Below are 14,030 nucleotides of genomic sequence, written 5' to 3'. Positions count from 1 at the left end.
ATTAAACTCAGTTTTTCACAATTCCTGACATTTAATCCTAGTAAAAATTCCCTGCCTTAGGTCAGTTAGGATCACCACTGAAATGTCAGAATAATAGAAAAGAGAATGATTTATTTCAGCTTTTATTTCTTTAATCACATTCCGAGTGGGTCAGAAGTTTACATACACTCGATTAGTATTTGGTAGCATTGCCTTTAAATTGTTTAACTTGGGTCAAACGTTTCGGGCAGTCTTCCACAAGCTTCCCACAATAAGTTGGGTGAATTTTGGCCCATTCCTCCTGACAGAGCTGGTGTAACTTAATCAGGTTTGTAGGCCTCCTTGCTCACACACGCTTTTTCAGTTCTGCCCACAAATGTTCTATAGGATTGAGGTCAGGGCTTTGTGATGGCCACTCCAATACCTTGACTTTGTTGTCCTTAAGCCATTTTGCCACAACTTTGGAAGTATGCTTGGGGTCATTGCCCATTTGGAAGACCCATTTGCAACCAAGCTTTAACTTCATGACTGATGTCTTGAGATGTTGCTTCAATATAGCCACATAATTGTCTTTCCTCATGATGCCATCTATTTTGAAGTGCACCAGTCCCTCCTGCAGCAAAGCACCCCCACAACATGATGCTGCCACCCCCATGCTTCACGGTTGGGATGGTGTTCTTCGGCTTGCAAGCCTCCTCATTTTCCACCAAATATAACGATGGTCATTTATGGCCAAACAATTCTATTTTTGTTTCATCAGACCAGAGGATATTTCTCCAAAAAGTACAATCTTTGTCCCCATGTGCAGTTGCAAACCGTAGTCTGGCTTTTTTATGGCGGTTTTGGAGCAGTGGCTTCTTCCTTGCTGAGCGGCCTTTCAGGTTATGTCGATATAGGACCCATTTTACTGTGGATAGAGATACTTTGTACCCGTTTCCTCTAGCATCTTCACAGGGTCTTTTGCTGTTGTTCTGGGATTGATTTGCACTTTTCGCACCAAAGTACTGTAACGTTCGTCTGAAGAAGTGGACCAAGGCGCAGCGTAATTTGTGGTCATCATATTTACTTCAATGAGAACCAGCAACAAATTAACATAGTGAAACCAAAATGAACGTACCGTTCCGTAGGCTACAAGAGCTGTACAAAAACAAGATCCCACAACATAGGTGGGAAAAAGGGCTACCTAAGTATGCTCCCCAATCAAAGACAACGATAGACAGCTGCCTCTGATTGGGAACCATACCAGGCCAAACAAAGAAAATGAAAACATAGAAATACAGAACATAGAATGCCCACCCTACTCACACCCTGGCCTAACCAAAATAGAGAATAAAAACCTCTCTATGGCCAGGGCGTGAAAAGTACGTTCATCTCTAGGAGACAGAACGCGCCTCCTTCCTGAGCGGTATGACTGCTGCGTGGTCCCATGGTGTTTATACTTGCATACTATTGTTTGTACAGAAGAATGTGGTACGTTCAGGAATTTAGAAATTGCTCCCAAGGATGAACCAGACTTGTGGAGGTCTACACATTTTTTTTGAGGTCTTGGCCGATTTCTTTTGATTTTCCGATGATGTCAAGCAAAGAGGCACTGAGTTTGAAGGTAGGCCTTGAAATACATCCACAGGTACACCTCCAATTGACTCAAATGATGTCAATTAGACTATCAGAAGCTTCTAAAGCCATTACATAATTTTCAGGAATTTTCAAAGCTGTTTAAAGGCACAGTCAACTTAGTGTATGTAAACTTCTGACCCACTGGAATTGTAATACAGTGAATTATAAGGGAAAAAATCTGTCTGTAAACAATTGTTGGAAAAATTACTTGTGCCATGCACAAAGTAGATTTCCTAACCGACTTACCAAAACTATAGTTTGTTAACAAGAAATGTGTGGAGTGGTGGAAAAACGAGTTTTAATGACTCCAACCTAAGTGTATGTAAACTTCCCACTTCAACTGTATGATCATTTGGCATTTTATATTTCTGTAAATATGATCATTTTGTTTTTCTGTTTCTGTCAATATATATATTTTTTAAGAAATCGCACCCTGATCTGTTTCACTCTTGGTGCTTGTCTCCACCCCCCTCCAGGTGTCGCCAGTTGCCTCCTAGGGCGGCAGGTAGCCCAGTGGTTAGAACATTGGGCTAGTAACTGGAAGGTTGTAGGATCGAATCCCTGAGCTGACAAGGTAAGAATTTGTTCTACATCTGAGCAAGGCAGTTAATCTACTGTTCCCTGGGCACCAAAGGCATGAATGTGGATTAAGGCAGCCTCCTGCACCTCTCTGATTCAGAGGGGTTGGGTTAAATGCAGAAGACACATTTCAGGTGAATACATTCAGTTGGACAACTGACTAGGTATCTCCAGTCTATTTATTCCTGTGTTCTCTGTTGCCAGTTCATCTTCTCTTACCAGCGGGCTTTCCCGCCTTCCTGTTTCCTAGTTTTTCCCGGTTCTGACCATTCTGCCTGCCCGGACCCCGAGCCTGTCTGCCGTCCTGTACCTGCCTGACTCTGACCTGATCACAAACCTCTGCCTGCCCTTGACTTGCAATTTTCCTGCCCCGTGTTTCTAATAAATTATCTGAGAACTGTACTATCCGCCTCCTGTGTCTGCATCTGGGTCATATTCTGAGTCCTGATAAATTTGGGATTTTCTGTTTCTATCAATATGATTATTTGAGGTTTCCTGTTTCTGTAAATATGATCATTTTGGTCACCATCTTTTGAACAACAACCTGCTTGGGCTGGCCGACTGAAGAGTTGAGACGGAGCTGGCCTTGAATCTGTTAAGTGTGCTGTCTCGTGTGTGTGTGCGCGCACACGTCTATGTGTGTGTCTGAGTGTGTGTGCGCACATGTGTATATATGTGTGTATTCACTCACTCGTCCCTGTTCATTACAGCGTGTCAGCATGACCAGAGTCTGGACGTTCTTCTCCCAGATCATCCTCCAGAACTCATTGACGGTGACGGGCAAAGGACCTTGGGCCGCAATAAACTCCTTCCTGGAGTTGTAACCCTGGCAAAGGACACATATTGACCCAGTAAGTAAGCATCTACTATAATCACCATCTAACTTTCCTAAACCTTTTCATACTTGTCTGTATCTTCTGGTTAATGTGAGATGGATGTGAAGTAACTGACTAAATACTAGTAACTCTAGCTATAACCTGACAATGAAGACCTATATCTGAGTCTAATGGAAGTTATCTAGCTATAACCTGACAATGAGGACATATATCTGAGTCTAATGGAAGTTATCTAGCTATAACCTGACAATGAAGACCTATATCTGAGTCTAATGGAAGTTATCTAGCTATAACCTGACAATGAAGACATATATCTGAGTCTAATTGAAGTTATCTAGCTATAACCTGACAATGAAGACCTATATCTGAGTCTAATGGAAGTTATCTAGCTATAACCTGACAATGAAGACCTATATCTGAGTCTAATTGAAGTTATCTAGCTATAACCTGACAATGAAGACCTATATCTGAGTCTAATGGAAGTTATCTAGCTATAACCTGACAATGAAGACCTATATCTGAGTCTAATGGAAGTTATCTAGCTATAACCTGACAATGAAGACCTATTTCTGAGTCTAATTGAAGTTATCTAGCTATAACCTGACAATGAAGACCTATATCTGAGTCTAATGGAAGTTATCTAGCTATAACCTGACAATGAAGACCTATATCTGAGTCTAATGGAAGTTATCTAGCTATAACCTGACAATGAAGACCTATATCTGAGTCTAATGGAAGTTATCTAGCTATAACCTGACAATGAAGACCTATATCTGAGTCTAATGGAAGTTATCTAGCTATAACCTGACAATGAAGATCTATATCTGAGTCTAATGGAAGTTATCTAGCTATAACCTGACAATGAAGACCTATATCTGAGTCTAATGGAAGTTATCTAGCAATAACCTGACAATGAAGACCTATATCTGAGTCTAATGGAAGTTATCTAGCTATAACCTGACAATGAAGACCTATATCTGAGTCTAATGGAAGTTATCTAGCTATAACCTGACAATGAAGACCTATATCTGAGTCTAATTGAAGTTATCTAGCTATAACCTGACAATGAAGACCTATATCTGAGTCTAATGGAAGTTATCTAGCTATAACCTGACAATGAAGACCTATATCTGAGTCTAATGGAAGTTATCTAGCTATAACCTGACAATGAAGACCTATATCTGAGTCTAATGGAAGTTATCTAGCTATAACCTGACAATGAAGACCTATATCTGAGTCTAATGGAAGTTATCTAGCTATAACCTGACAATGAAGACCTATTTCTGAGTCTAATTGAAGTTATCTAGCTATAACCTGACAATGAAGACCTATATCTGAGTCTAATGGAAGTTATCTAGCTATAACCTGACAATGAAGACATATATCTGAGTCTAATGGAAGTTATCTAGCTATAACCTGACAATGAAGACCTATATCTGAGTCTAATGGAAGTTATCTAGCTATAACCTGACAATGAAGACATATATCTGAGTCTAATTGAAGTTATCTAGCTATAACCTGACAATGAAGACATATATCTGAGTCTAATGGAAGTTATCTAGCTATAACCTGACAATGAAGACATATATCTGAGTCTAATGGAAGTTATCTAGCTATAACCTGACAATGAAGACCTATATCTGAGTCTAATGGAAGTTATCTAGCTATAACCTGACAATGAAGACATATATCTGAGTCTAATTGAAGTTATCTAGCTATAACCTGACAATGAAGACCTATATCTGAGTCTAATTGAAGTTATCTAGCTATAACCTGACAATGAAGACATATATCTGAGTCTAATGGAAGTTATCTAGCTATAACCTGACAATGAAGACCTATATCTGAGTCTAATGGAAGTTATCTAGCTATAACCTGACAATGAAGACATATATCTGAGTCTAATTGAAGTTATCTAGCTATAACCTGACAATGAAGACCTATATCTGAGTCTAATTGAAGTTATCTAGCTATAACCTGACAATGAAGACCTATATCTGAGTCTAATGGAAGTTATCTAGCTATAACCTGACAATGAAGACCTATATCTGAGTCTAATTGAAGTTATCTAGCTATAACCTGACAATGAAGACCTATATCTGAGTCTAATGGAAGTTATCTAGCTATAACCTGACAATGAAGACCTATATCTGAGTCTAATGGAAGTTATCTAGCTATAACCTGACAATGAAGACCTATTTCTGAGTCTAATGGAAGTTATCTAGCTATATCGATCATATTTGTGAAATAACCCCAGAGCAGAGCTGAAGCGCAGAGTGTCGGAGAAAGCTGATTATGATGAAGATGATGATGACAGGTCAGTATTTACCGGGATGTAGTTAGAATTGATGTAGTCGTCGAATGGACTCCCATGGATGGACAGTTTCACTCTAGAGGACTCATCTGGGATTTGGGAAAGAGGAGGAATGAGGATCGATAGAAATGAGAGTTCTTGTCACTCTGCCCCAGTGGCAACCTGTCATCCAGAGCCCCATCTTTTTTGAGCCCCACATTTTTAACAGGCTTGGCTGTTTTTCATGTTATTTTGGCATTAATACGTGTCACATATTAGTTTGCAAACAATGTAAAAATATATATATCATTGAGTTATTAAAACTGCATACAAACAAGGTCTCTTTTTTGTTTTCATGAGTATTGCAGCTCCAAAATGCTGGTGTTTCAGACTAGCTCAGTCCTTTCTGTGGTGGTGGGGCAAGCCAGCAGAAAATACAGAGCGTTGCGCTGTGATTGGCTCCGTGTTCTGTCACTCATGGGGACACTACGTCACCGCAAAGTTAAGGGGAGACCTCAAATTCTAGCCCTTTGACTTCTGACATAGAGTCATATTATAAGTGCCCATCCAAGAAGACTCAAGGTTATTGGCCACAGATAAAATGATGTCAAATCACGTTATATCTACAGTATTTGATTGGACTGATCATATCAACATACTTTCAAAATCATAGCTAACGGTCATGATCATGAATCAAGTCAACAATCTACTGGCAAATCCTTTTCAATCCTTGTCATATGAAGATAAATAATGAAGAGAAATTATAGATAAAACGTATCTGTGCTCATCGGCCATTGGATATAAACATTACACAACAAGTAGAAATGGCAAATTCAACAATGAGTGGTTTGGAAGGAAGTGAGCACAGCACAACAACGTAAGTCCAAAAATGTATTGTATGCTGCTGAATAAATGATGTAATATACCAGGGAGATATGTATACTGTAGCTAAGATAGTAATAATGTTACAAAGTGTATATTATGTAGTAAGCTGTTAGTAGCCCATGTGCCTCACGCTAATAATTTGGTCCCTTTTCTGACTTTGTGGTGCACATGCAGCCTCTAGTCAAACTCTGAGCTATTGAATAAACAAAGGAGTTAGTTAGTCTGTTCGACAATGAGGATGGATTGGATATGATAAGCAATGGTAGCTGTGGCTAGCTGTGGCAGGGGCCATTGTCATGGAGACAGGGGTCCAGGGTCAGGGGTTATGGTAGACTCACAGGGAAGCACATTGTTGTAGCGGTTCTTAGACTTGTTCTCCGGGGCTTCAGCGCTGCGTTTAGCTTGGGCTGTTCCCACTGGCTTCAGGTCCTAGAAGGAGAGGGAGACATTAGGCCACCAGGCACCAGTAGCGAACAAGCAAACACAGGCATATTTACCGAATACAGAAAATCATCTGCTGCCTGATGGAATATCCATACCATGTGTATGATTGAATAAATAGCTTTATGTTTTACCTCAAACTCCTCGGCGAAACCACAGTTGGAGTCTGCTTTCTGCTTCTTGTAATAAGCCTCGAAGTCCTCCACCCTCACGGCCACGCTTCTGCTCATAGAGACACAGGAGACAAGCATTAAGACAGACACATGCATGACACCAAGCGACAGTGCTGCATTATTCAATGTGTCAAGTTTACTGTTACCATAAGAGTTAATACTCACACTTTAGCTCTGGAAATAAAGAGAGATAAATAAAAAGAGAGTTATGTTAGCAGTTAAATAAAAACCTAAGTAATTTTATGACAAATATTCTCTTATTTTGCTATTACAGAATTACAGTTTCATTAACTTTCAAACTGAGACAGAAACAAGTGAAAGATCAGAAGAAATCACCTCATGGAGTGAATCTGGATGTCTGACGTGTCTTTCTTGGTTTGTCTGTAACAACAAAAGCACACAAAAATCACATGACCTTCCAAAAACATCTAATTTATCGAGTGATGATGATGATGATGATGATGATGATGATCGCTCACCTCCTCCAGTGGATGATTAAGCCAACGGTGATGATGAAGAGGATGGCAAAAACTCCAATCGTTACCCCGACAGCCACACCGATGACAGCTACAGAGAAGAAGGAAGAGAAAAAAAGGTAAGAGGACGCCTTGTGATACACTCCAAAAACCTTCATCATGCCTTTTATGACCCTGTAGCATATTATAAGATTTGCTATAAGCATTCATAACAGGTCAAAGTGCCTTATAAGTGCCTATATGACTACATTACTATGAATCCTTTTATAAATGTATTACATACAGGTGGTTTGTACAGTAAAAGAGCTGTAGCTACCTGGGTCCTGAGGGAGTTCCACAGGACTTTGATTGAACAGAGTTATTCGAGACATAACGGTTTTAATATCTGTCAACGTCTTGTGTGAAAACATTCATTTTCAAATTGTGAGGGTAATTATGTTGTTATATTCTATCCTATTCCATCAAATTTGAGCCTACATTGCAATTGCAATTGTTTTTATCACATACCATTAATGCCAGTCTTGCAGGTGAGGATTTGGATGGTGCTGGAGCTCCCACAGCCCAGAGTGGTTACAGTCAGGGTGTAGTCTGTATTGTGCTTAAGGTCAGAGATTGTGTGGCCACAGGCTGGCGTACAGTCACCACTAGTGTTATAGTGTACCTAAACCAATAAATAAATCATTAAATTATTAATGAAATCAATAATGAATTAATAAAATTAATCAACCAATCAATCAGCCAGTCATAAATGTATTCAATCAATCAATATTTGTTTTTATTTTGTGACCAATATTTACTGTACTCACCTGGTCCTGGGGGAGTTGGTTGGTTTCATAAGCAGTGATCTGGAAGCCCTGTTTCAGACCTTTGGGTTTGGTCCAGGACAGGATCACCTTGGGGCCGTTAGGAGAGTCACACTTCAGGTTGGACACAGGGCTGGCATCTATGGCACAGTGAAGGAGACACGGAGGTTTTCAGTTTAGATTTGTATTACTAGGAAATGTGTAGATCATGTCTGAATTTCATTACAATTACAAGACATCAAAACACAGTTCAAAAATAAAATACAATTCAATAATAAAATACATCTAAAATAAGATCCATATCTGGATCGGTGTCTGTAGGTGATAGTAAATCTGGATCGGTGTCTGTAGGTGATAGTAAATCTGGATCGGTGTCTGTAGGTGATAGTAAATCTGGATCGGTGTCTGTAGGTGATAGTAAATCTGGATCGGTGTCTGTAGGTGATAGTAAATCTGGATCGGTGTCTGTAGGTGATAGTAAATCTGGATCGGTGTCTGTAGGTGATAGTAAATCTGGATCAGTGTCTGTAGGTGATAGTAATGATAGTATGTCCTTTATAAATCCCTATATGCATTATCAATCCATCACACAATAGTGGTACAGTATGGTAGCCTACATGTGAAAGCATGTAAAGCATGTTATGATCTTACTGGTGCATCTGGAGTTTGAGACTGGAGCTCCCTTTGTTCCGTCAGCTGTCTCTGTTGTCACGGTGAAATTATACAGACTACCAGGAACCAATTGATCGAGGATTAGGTTTTCCATACGTGTGGTTGTGTTACTGATGATTAACCCAGAGTTGGTCCAGATCACATAGTAGTGGTAGCTTGGTTTGTGATCCACAGGCTTGATCCAGGTCAATGTTATGTTCTCCTCTGCTGTCACTACACTGAGGGACTCGACACTCTCTGGTCCTGGGAAATGAGATGTAATGGAGTATAGAGAGGTTAGTGTAACAATAGCTATGAATACAGAATACAAACGTCTCAGGGCTGGGATTGTAAGTGGGTGTGCTTGAGTGTATGTGTTCAGAAATTAGTCTGTGTGTGTGTGTGCTTGCATGTCATGTATGTAGTGTGTGTGTGTGTGTGTGTGTGTGTGTGTGTGTGTGTGTGTGTGTGTGTGTGTGTGTGTGTGTGTGTGTGTGTGTGTGTGTGTGTGTGTGTGTGTGTGTGTGTGTGTGTGTGTGTGTGTGTGTGTGTGTGTGTGTGTGTGTGTGTGTGTGTGTGTGTTTGTATGTCATGTTTTTAGTGTGTGTGTGTGCTCGCATGTCATGCATGTAGTGTGTGTGTGCTCACATGTCATGTACAGTGGCAAGAAAAAGTATGTTAACTCTTGGAAATACCTGGATTTCTGCATAAATTGGTCATAAAATTTGATCTCATCTTCATCTAGGTCACAACAATAGACAAACACAGTCTGCTTAAACTAATAACACACAAACAATTATACGTTTTCATGTCTTTATTGAACACACCGTGTAAACATTCACAGTGCAGGGTGGGAAAAGTATGTGAACCTTTGGATTTAATAACTGGTTGACCCTCCCTTGGCAGCAATAACCTCAACCAAACGTTTTCTGTAGTTGCGGATCAGACCTGCACAACGGTCAGGAGGAATTTTGGACCATTCCTCTTTACAAAACTGTTTCCGTTCAGCAATATTCTTGGGATGTCTGGTGTGAACTGCACTCAAGGTCATGCCACAGCATCTCAATTGGGTTGAGGTCAGGACTCTGACTGGGCCACTCCAGAAGGTGTATATTCTTCTGTTGAAGCCATGCTGTTGTTGATTTACTTCTGTTGTTTGGGTTGTTGTCCTGTTGCATCACCCAACTGTCTACATCATTGTTTGGGAATTCATTTTTCTGTCGATGATAGCAAGCTGTCCAGTCCCTGAGGCAGCAAAGCAGCCCCAAACCATGATGCTCCCTCCACCATACTTTACAGTTGGGATGAGGTTTTGATGTTGGTGTCCTGTGCCTTTTTTCGACACACATAATGTTGTGTGTTCCTTCCAAGCAACTCAACTGTAGTTTCATCTGTCCACAAAATATTTTGCCAGTTGCGCTGGAACATCCAGGTGGAACATCCAACTGGAACATCCAGGTGCTCTTTTGCAAACAACAAAAGAGTCATCTTTGCAGGACGGCCACTCCTAGGGAAAGTAGCAACAGTGCTGAAATTTCTTCATTGATAGACAATTTGTCTTACCGTGGACTGATGAACATCAAGGCTTTTAGAGATACTTTTGTAACCCTTTCCAGCTTCTTAATCGTACGTCTTCTGAGATCTCTTTTGTTCGAGGCATGGTTCACATCAGGCAATGCTTTTGTGAATAGCAAACTCAAATTTTGTGAGTGTTTTTTATAGGGCAGGGCAGCTCTAACCAACATCTCCAATCTCATCTCATTGATTGTACTCCAGGTTAGATGACTCCTGACTCCCATTAGCTTTTGGAGAAGTCATTAGCCTAGGGGTTCACATACTTTTTCCAACCTACAATGTGAATGTTTAAATTATGTATTCAATATAGACAAGTTTAGGCACACTGTGTTGGTCTATTGTTGTGAATTAGATGAAGATCAGATCAAATTTTATGACCAATTTATGCAGAAATCCAGGTAATTCCAAAGGGTTCACATACTTTTTCTTGCCACTGTGTGTGTGTAGTGTGTGTGTGTGTGTGTGTGTGTGTGTGTGTGTGTTTGTGTGTGTGTGTGTGTGTGTGTGTGTGTGTGTGTGTGTGTGTGTGTGTGTGTGTGTGTGTGTGTGTGTGTGTGTGTGTGTGTGTGTGTGTGTGTGTGTGTGTGTGTGTGTGTGTGTGTGTGTGTTCGCATGTCATGTATGTAGTATGTGTGTTTTGACACTCACTGGTCATGACCAAACTGCTCCAGACCTTCTCACTCTGGAGCTCTAGCACTCCCACTGTGGCCACAGAGATATTGTAGGGTGTTCCAGAGGACAGATTGGGCAGTGTGCGACTGGTGTTTGTCAGAGGGACCGTCTTGTTGTCTAGCTGCGTTGACAGGTAGGTCAATAGGTAACTGAAGGGGGTGTTGGCCATCAGAGGAGCTTCACCCCACTCCACAGAGATAGAACTAGTGGTCTTCTCCAAGACCAGGATGGGCCCAGGCTGGTTGGGATCTGAGAGAGATTTGGACAGAAATGTCAGTTTATCTAAGTTGCCAATAACATCTGTGAAATTAATTTCCTTGTACAAATAATCTTGAAAGTTATCTCTGGTTAAGTGAGAAAGAAAAAAACATTTGTCTTAGATTAAACAGTCGAAAACAAATGAATGAACTCTAACAGATAAAAGAGGCATGCTGAGTAGAACTCTGGGCCTTTTCCCTCCATCTCCTCCCTCAAACTCACAAGTTGCTGTAGTTGCAGGTTCTGATGAAGCGTTGAAAGGCCCACTGATAGTGGTCACCACGGCTGTGTACTTTCTGCCAGCTGACAGGTTAAGGAAGGATGTTGACCGAATGCTGGAGTTCAGCCAATCTGAGAAAAGGACCTTGTTCAGATAGACTATATAATGCTCTACGTTTCCTCTGGGTGCTTCCCAGCGCACCACTATGGTACTGTTGCTACCATTGTTGTAGATGGACGTATTGACAGACTCGGGCTCTGGTAGAGAGGGAGAGAGGAACAGAGAGGGGGGATGTTAAAAGAAGAGAGGGGGAGTATGAAGCGATATGAACTCCTTTTGAGAGTTTTTAGAAAAACACCAAATAACTAAAAAGGTAAAAAGGAAGGAGATCTGACTTGTGTACTGAGAGGTTGAGACGGATTCTCCCTCTATGCTGTTCAGTGCCTTGACGGAAACACTGAAGGTGCATCTGGTTCCTGGTGTGAGTTCTGAGATGAGGTCCCCCTCTCCTGTCTCCGTGGTGTGGTTTGTGGGAGCGGACACGCACCCCTCAGTCTGGATACGGTATGTGTAACCACTCTGGTACTGAGGTGGTTTGGTCCAGGTCAGGTTCACAGTGGTTGTGTTCACTGTAGATGCTACCAAACCACTAACGGCGAATGGTCCTGGAAACAGAGGATCTTAGGTTAGTTTTCAGTATACAAAGAAGTGAATACTGATCAACATATGCTGTACTCTTATTAATACCAATTTTAGAAAGATAAAATAACTCTTAAAGTTAAACTGAGATTAGCTTTATTGCCATGGGAACATACTTGTAAAATAAGACACCGTCACCGGAGTTGCCATGGTGCCGTCCCCTGTGAGTGTTGTCACTGTAAAGGTGTAGTTGCTCCCAGACTGTAGCCCGGGGATGGTGGTGTTGTAGTTGCTCCCAGACTGTAGCCCGGGGATGGTGGTGTTGTAGTTGCTCCCAGACTGTAGCCCGGTGTCGGCGGTGCCAGACTGGTTGGTGACCTCCACTCTGAAGGAGTAGCCTGGTTTGCTCTCTGGTTGAAACCAGACTAGAGTCACATTGGTAGTTGTGATTCCTGCCTCAATCAGCCTGATCACAGACTGGGGCCCTGGGACAAAGGAACAACAAAGATAATTAACGAACATGTTCAATCTGTGTGAGTGTACACATGAGTGTTTGTGTAACGGACGTCATGCTTGGCGAGTACCGCTTCCTCCTGATTCGGCTCAAACCCAGGACCTCCTTGCTAGCACATGTGCTGTGTAGATACAGTGTAAATGTTTGTGTTCAGGAGTCACTCACTGGTAGAGTTGGCCGTCGTCACCACTGTGCTCTGGTAGTCAAACGGCCCTACAGTTACCACAGAGATGTTGTAGAGTGTTCCAGACTGGAGGTTCTTCAGGAGGATCCAGTTGTGTTCCGTCAGGTTCTGCCGGTCCAGATGGAACACAGAGAAGTTGTACTGACCTAGGTCCATGTCCAGGGGTCGGGCCCAGCTGATGTTGATGGAACCAGTGGTCTGGTCCACCACCATGATGCCTCCAGGAGGGTTGGGATCTGGGAACAAGCCAGGGAGAAGTCACTTATGGAAGAGATTGCCGATAGAGTGTTTCAGGCATGGGATGACATCAGACAACATTCCATCTAGATTATGATCTATCTCTGGCATTGTGCTGTATAATATAGAAGGAACTCATGTGGGTTAATGAAGACTTGAAAACCCAGACGTGGAATCTCCACCACCAAATATGAATTCACACAAATTGGTCCATGCTAAACAAATGGAGTACAGTTGGAATGTTGGACTTTTATAAACATGTACTGACTTACACGTTGCATTTGTAACATTTAGTGCCTCAGTGAGTGGTCCACTATTGGTGGCCACTTTGACAACATAGACTTTCCCTGGCTTCAGGTTCTGGAACACAACTGAAAGAAAGTTGTTGGTGATGGTACGGTTGTTCTCCATCACATTGTTTTTGTAGATTGTAACGGTGTAGTTGTCCACCTGTCCCATAGGTTTACGCCAGGTCACACTCATGTTGGTTGTTGTTCCTATGGCGATGAGGTTTTCCACCATCGCAGGTTCTGAAGGGTAGATAGAAGGGGAAAAAATGAACATTTCACATTTCACACAGACTAGAGATACAGAGATCTTAAAAGTGTTATGTTAAATGTGTTAATTGTGTCTTTAACTTGGCTTTTTATTTTATCTTTATTTAACTAGGCAAGTCAGATAAGAACAAATTCTTATTTTCAATGACGGCCTAGGAACAGTGGGTTAACTGCTTTGTTCAGGGGCAGAACAACAGATTAGTACCTTGTCAGCTCAGCAATTCGAACTTGCAACCTTTCGGTTACTAGCCCAACGCTCTAACCACTAGGCTCCTACGCTTAGATATGAAATACGCACTGTCACCCGTCTCAGATGAAATCCACTTTGCTAAGAAAAGAATGTAAAAGTGAGAAGGGGAGAAAGCCAAGGAATGAAGGGTTGACGGGAAGAAGGGATCAAGGGAGGAAGGGATGAAGAGTTGAAGGGAGGAAGGGTTGAAG

The 14,030-nt window shown here is 41.5% G+C and overlaps 1 protein-coding gene across 5 annotated transcripts in view; it reads right to left on the bottom strand.

The window, feature by feature from the left end:
- Window positions 1-14,030, bottom strand: part of LOC129855020 (receptor-type tyrosine-protein phosphatase beta-like) — a 113,268-nt gene that overhangs the window by 3,587 nt on the left and 95,651 nt on the right. For 4 of the 5 annotated variants that reach the window (XM_055922261.1, XM_055922258.1, XM_055922259.1 and 1 more), the window contains 11 exons: window positions 13,305-13,562; window positions 12,777-13,031; window positions 12,274-12,582; window positions 11,854-12,123; window positions 11,461-11,715; window positions 10,957-11,229; window positions 8,734-8,997; window positions 8,086-8,222; window positions 7,787-7,940; window positions 7,283-7,370; window positions 7,090-7,184 (listed from right to left, as the gene is read on the bottom strand). In XM_055922261.1, the coding sequence (XP_055778236.1) occupies window positions 7,136-7,184; window positions 7,283-7,370; window positions 7,787-7,940; window positions 8,086-8,222; window positions 8,734-8,997; window positions 10,957-11,229; window positions 11,461-11,715; window positions 11,854-12,123; window positions 12,274-12,582; window positions 12,777-13,031; window positions 13,305-13,562 (2,312 nt within the window). In that variant the 3' untranslated portion in view covers window positions 7,090-7,135. Of the gene's footprint in view, window positions 1-2,866; window positions 3,002-5,340; window positions 5,415-6,527; window positions 6,619-6,764; window positions 6,853-6,968; window positions 6,978-7,089; window positions 7,185-7,282; window positions 7,371-7,786; window positions 7,941-8,085; window positions 8,223-8,733; window positions 8,998-10,956; window positions 11,230-11,460; window positions 11,716-11,853; window positions 12,124-12,273; window positions 12,583-12,776; window positions 13,032-13,304; window positions 13,563-14,030 lie in introns of those variants that run through there. The other variant, XM_055922262.1, reaches the window with a different exon arrangement.

Source organism: Salvelinus fontinalis, chromosome 5, assembly GCF_029448725.1.
Source record: "Salvelinus fontinalis isolate EN_2023a chromosome 5, ASM2944872v1, whole genome shotgun sequence".
Classification (NCBI taxonomy): Eukaryota; Metazoa; Chordata; class Actinopteri; order Salmoniformes; family Salmonidae; genus Salvelinus; species Salvelinus fontinalis.
Note: the sequence above shows the minus strand (reverse complement) of the source record. Positions and strands in the feature narration are given on the sequence as shown.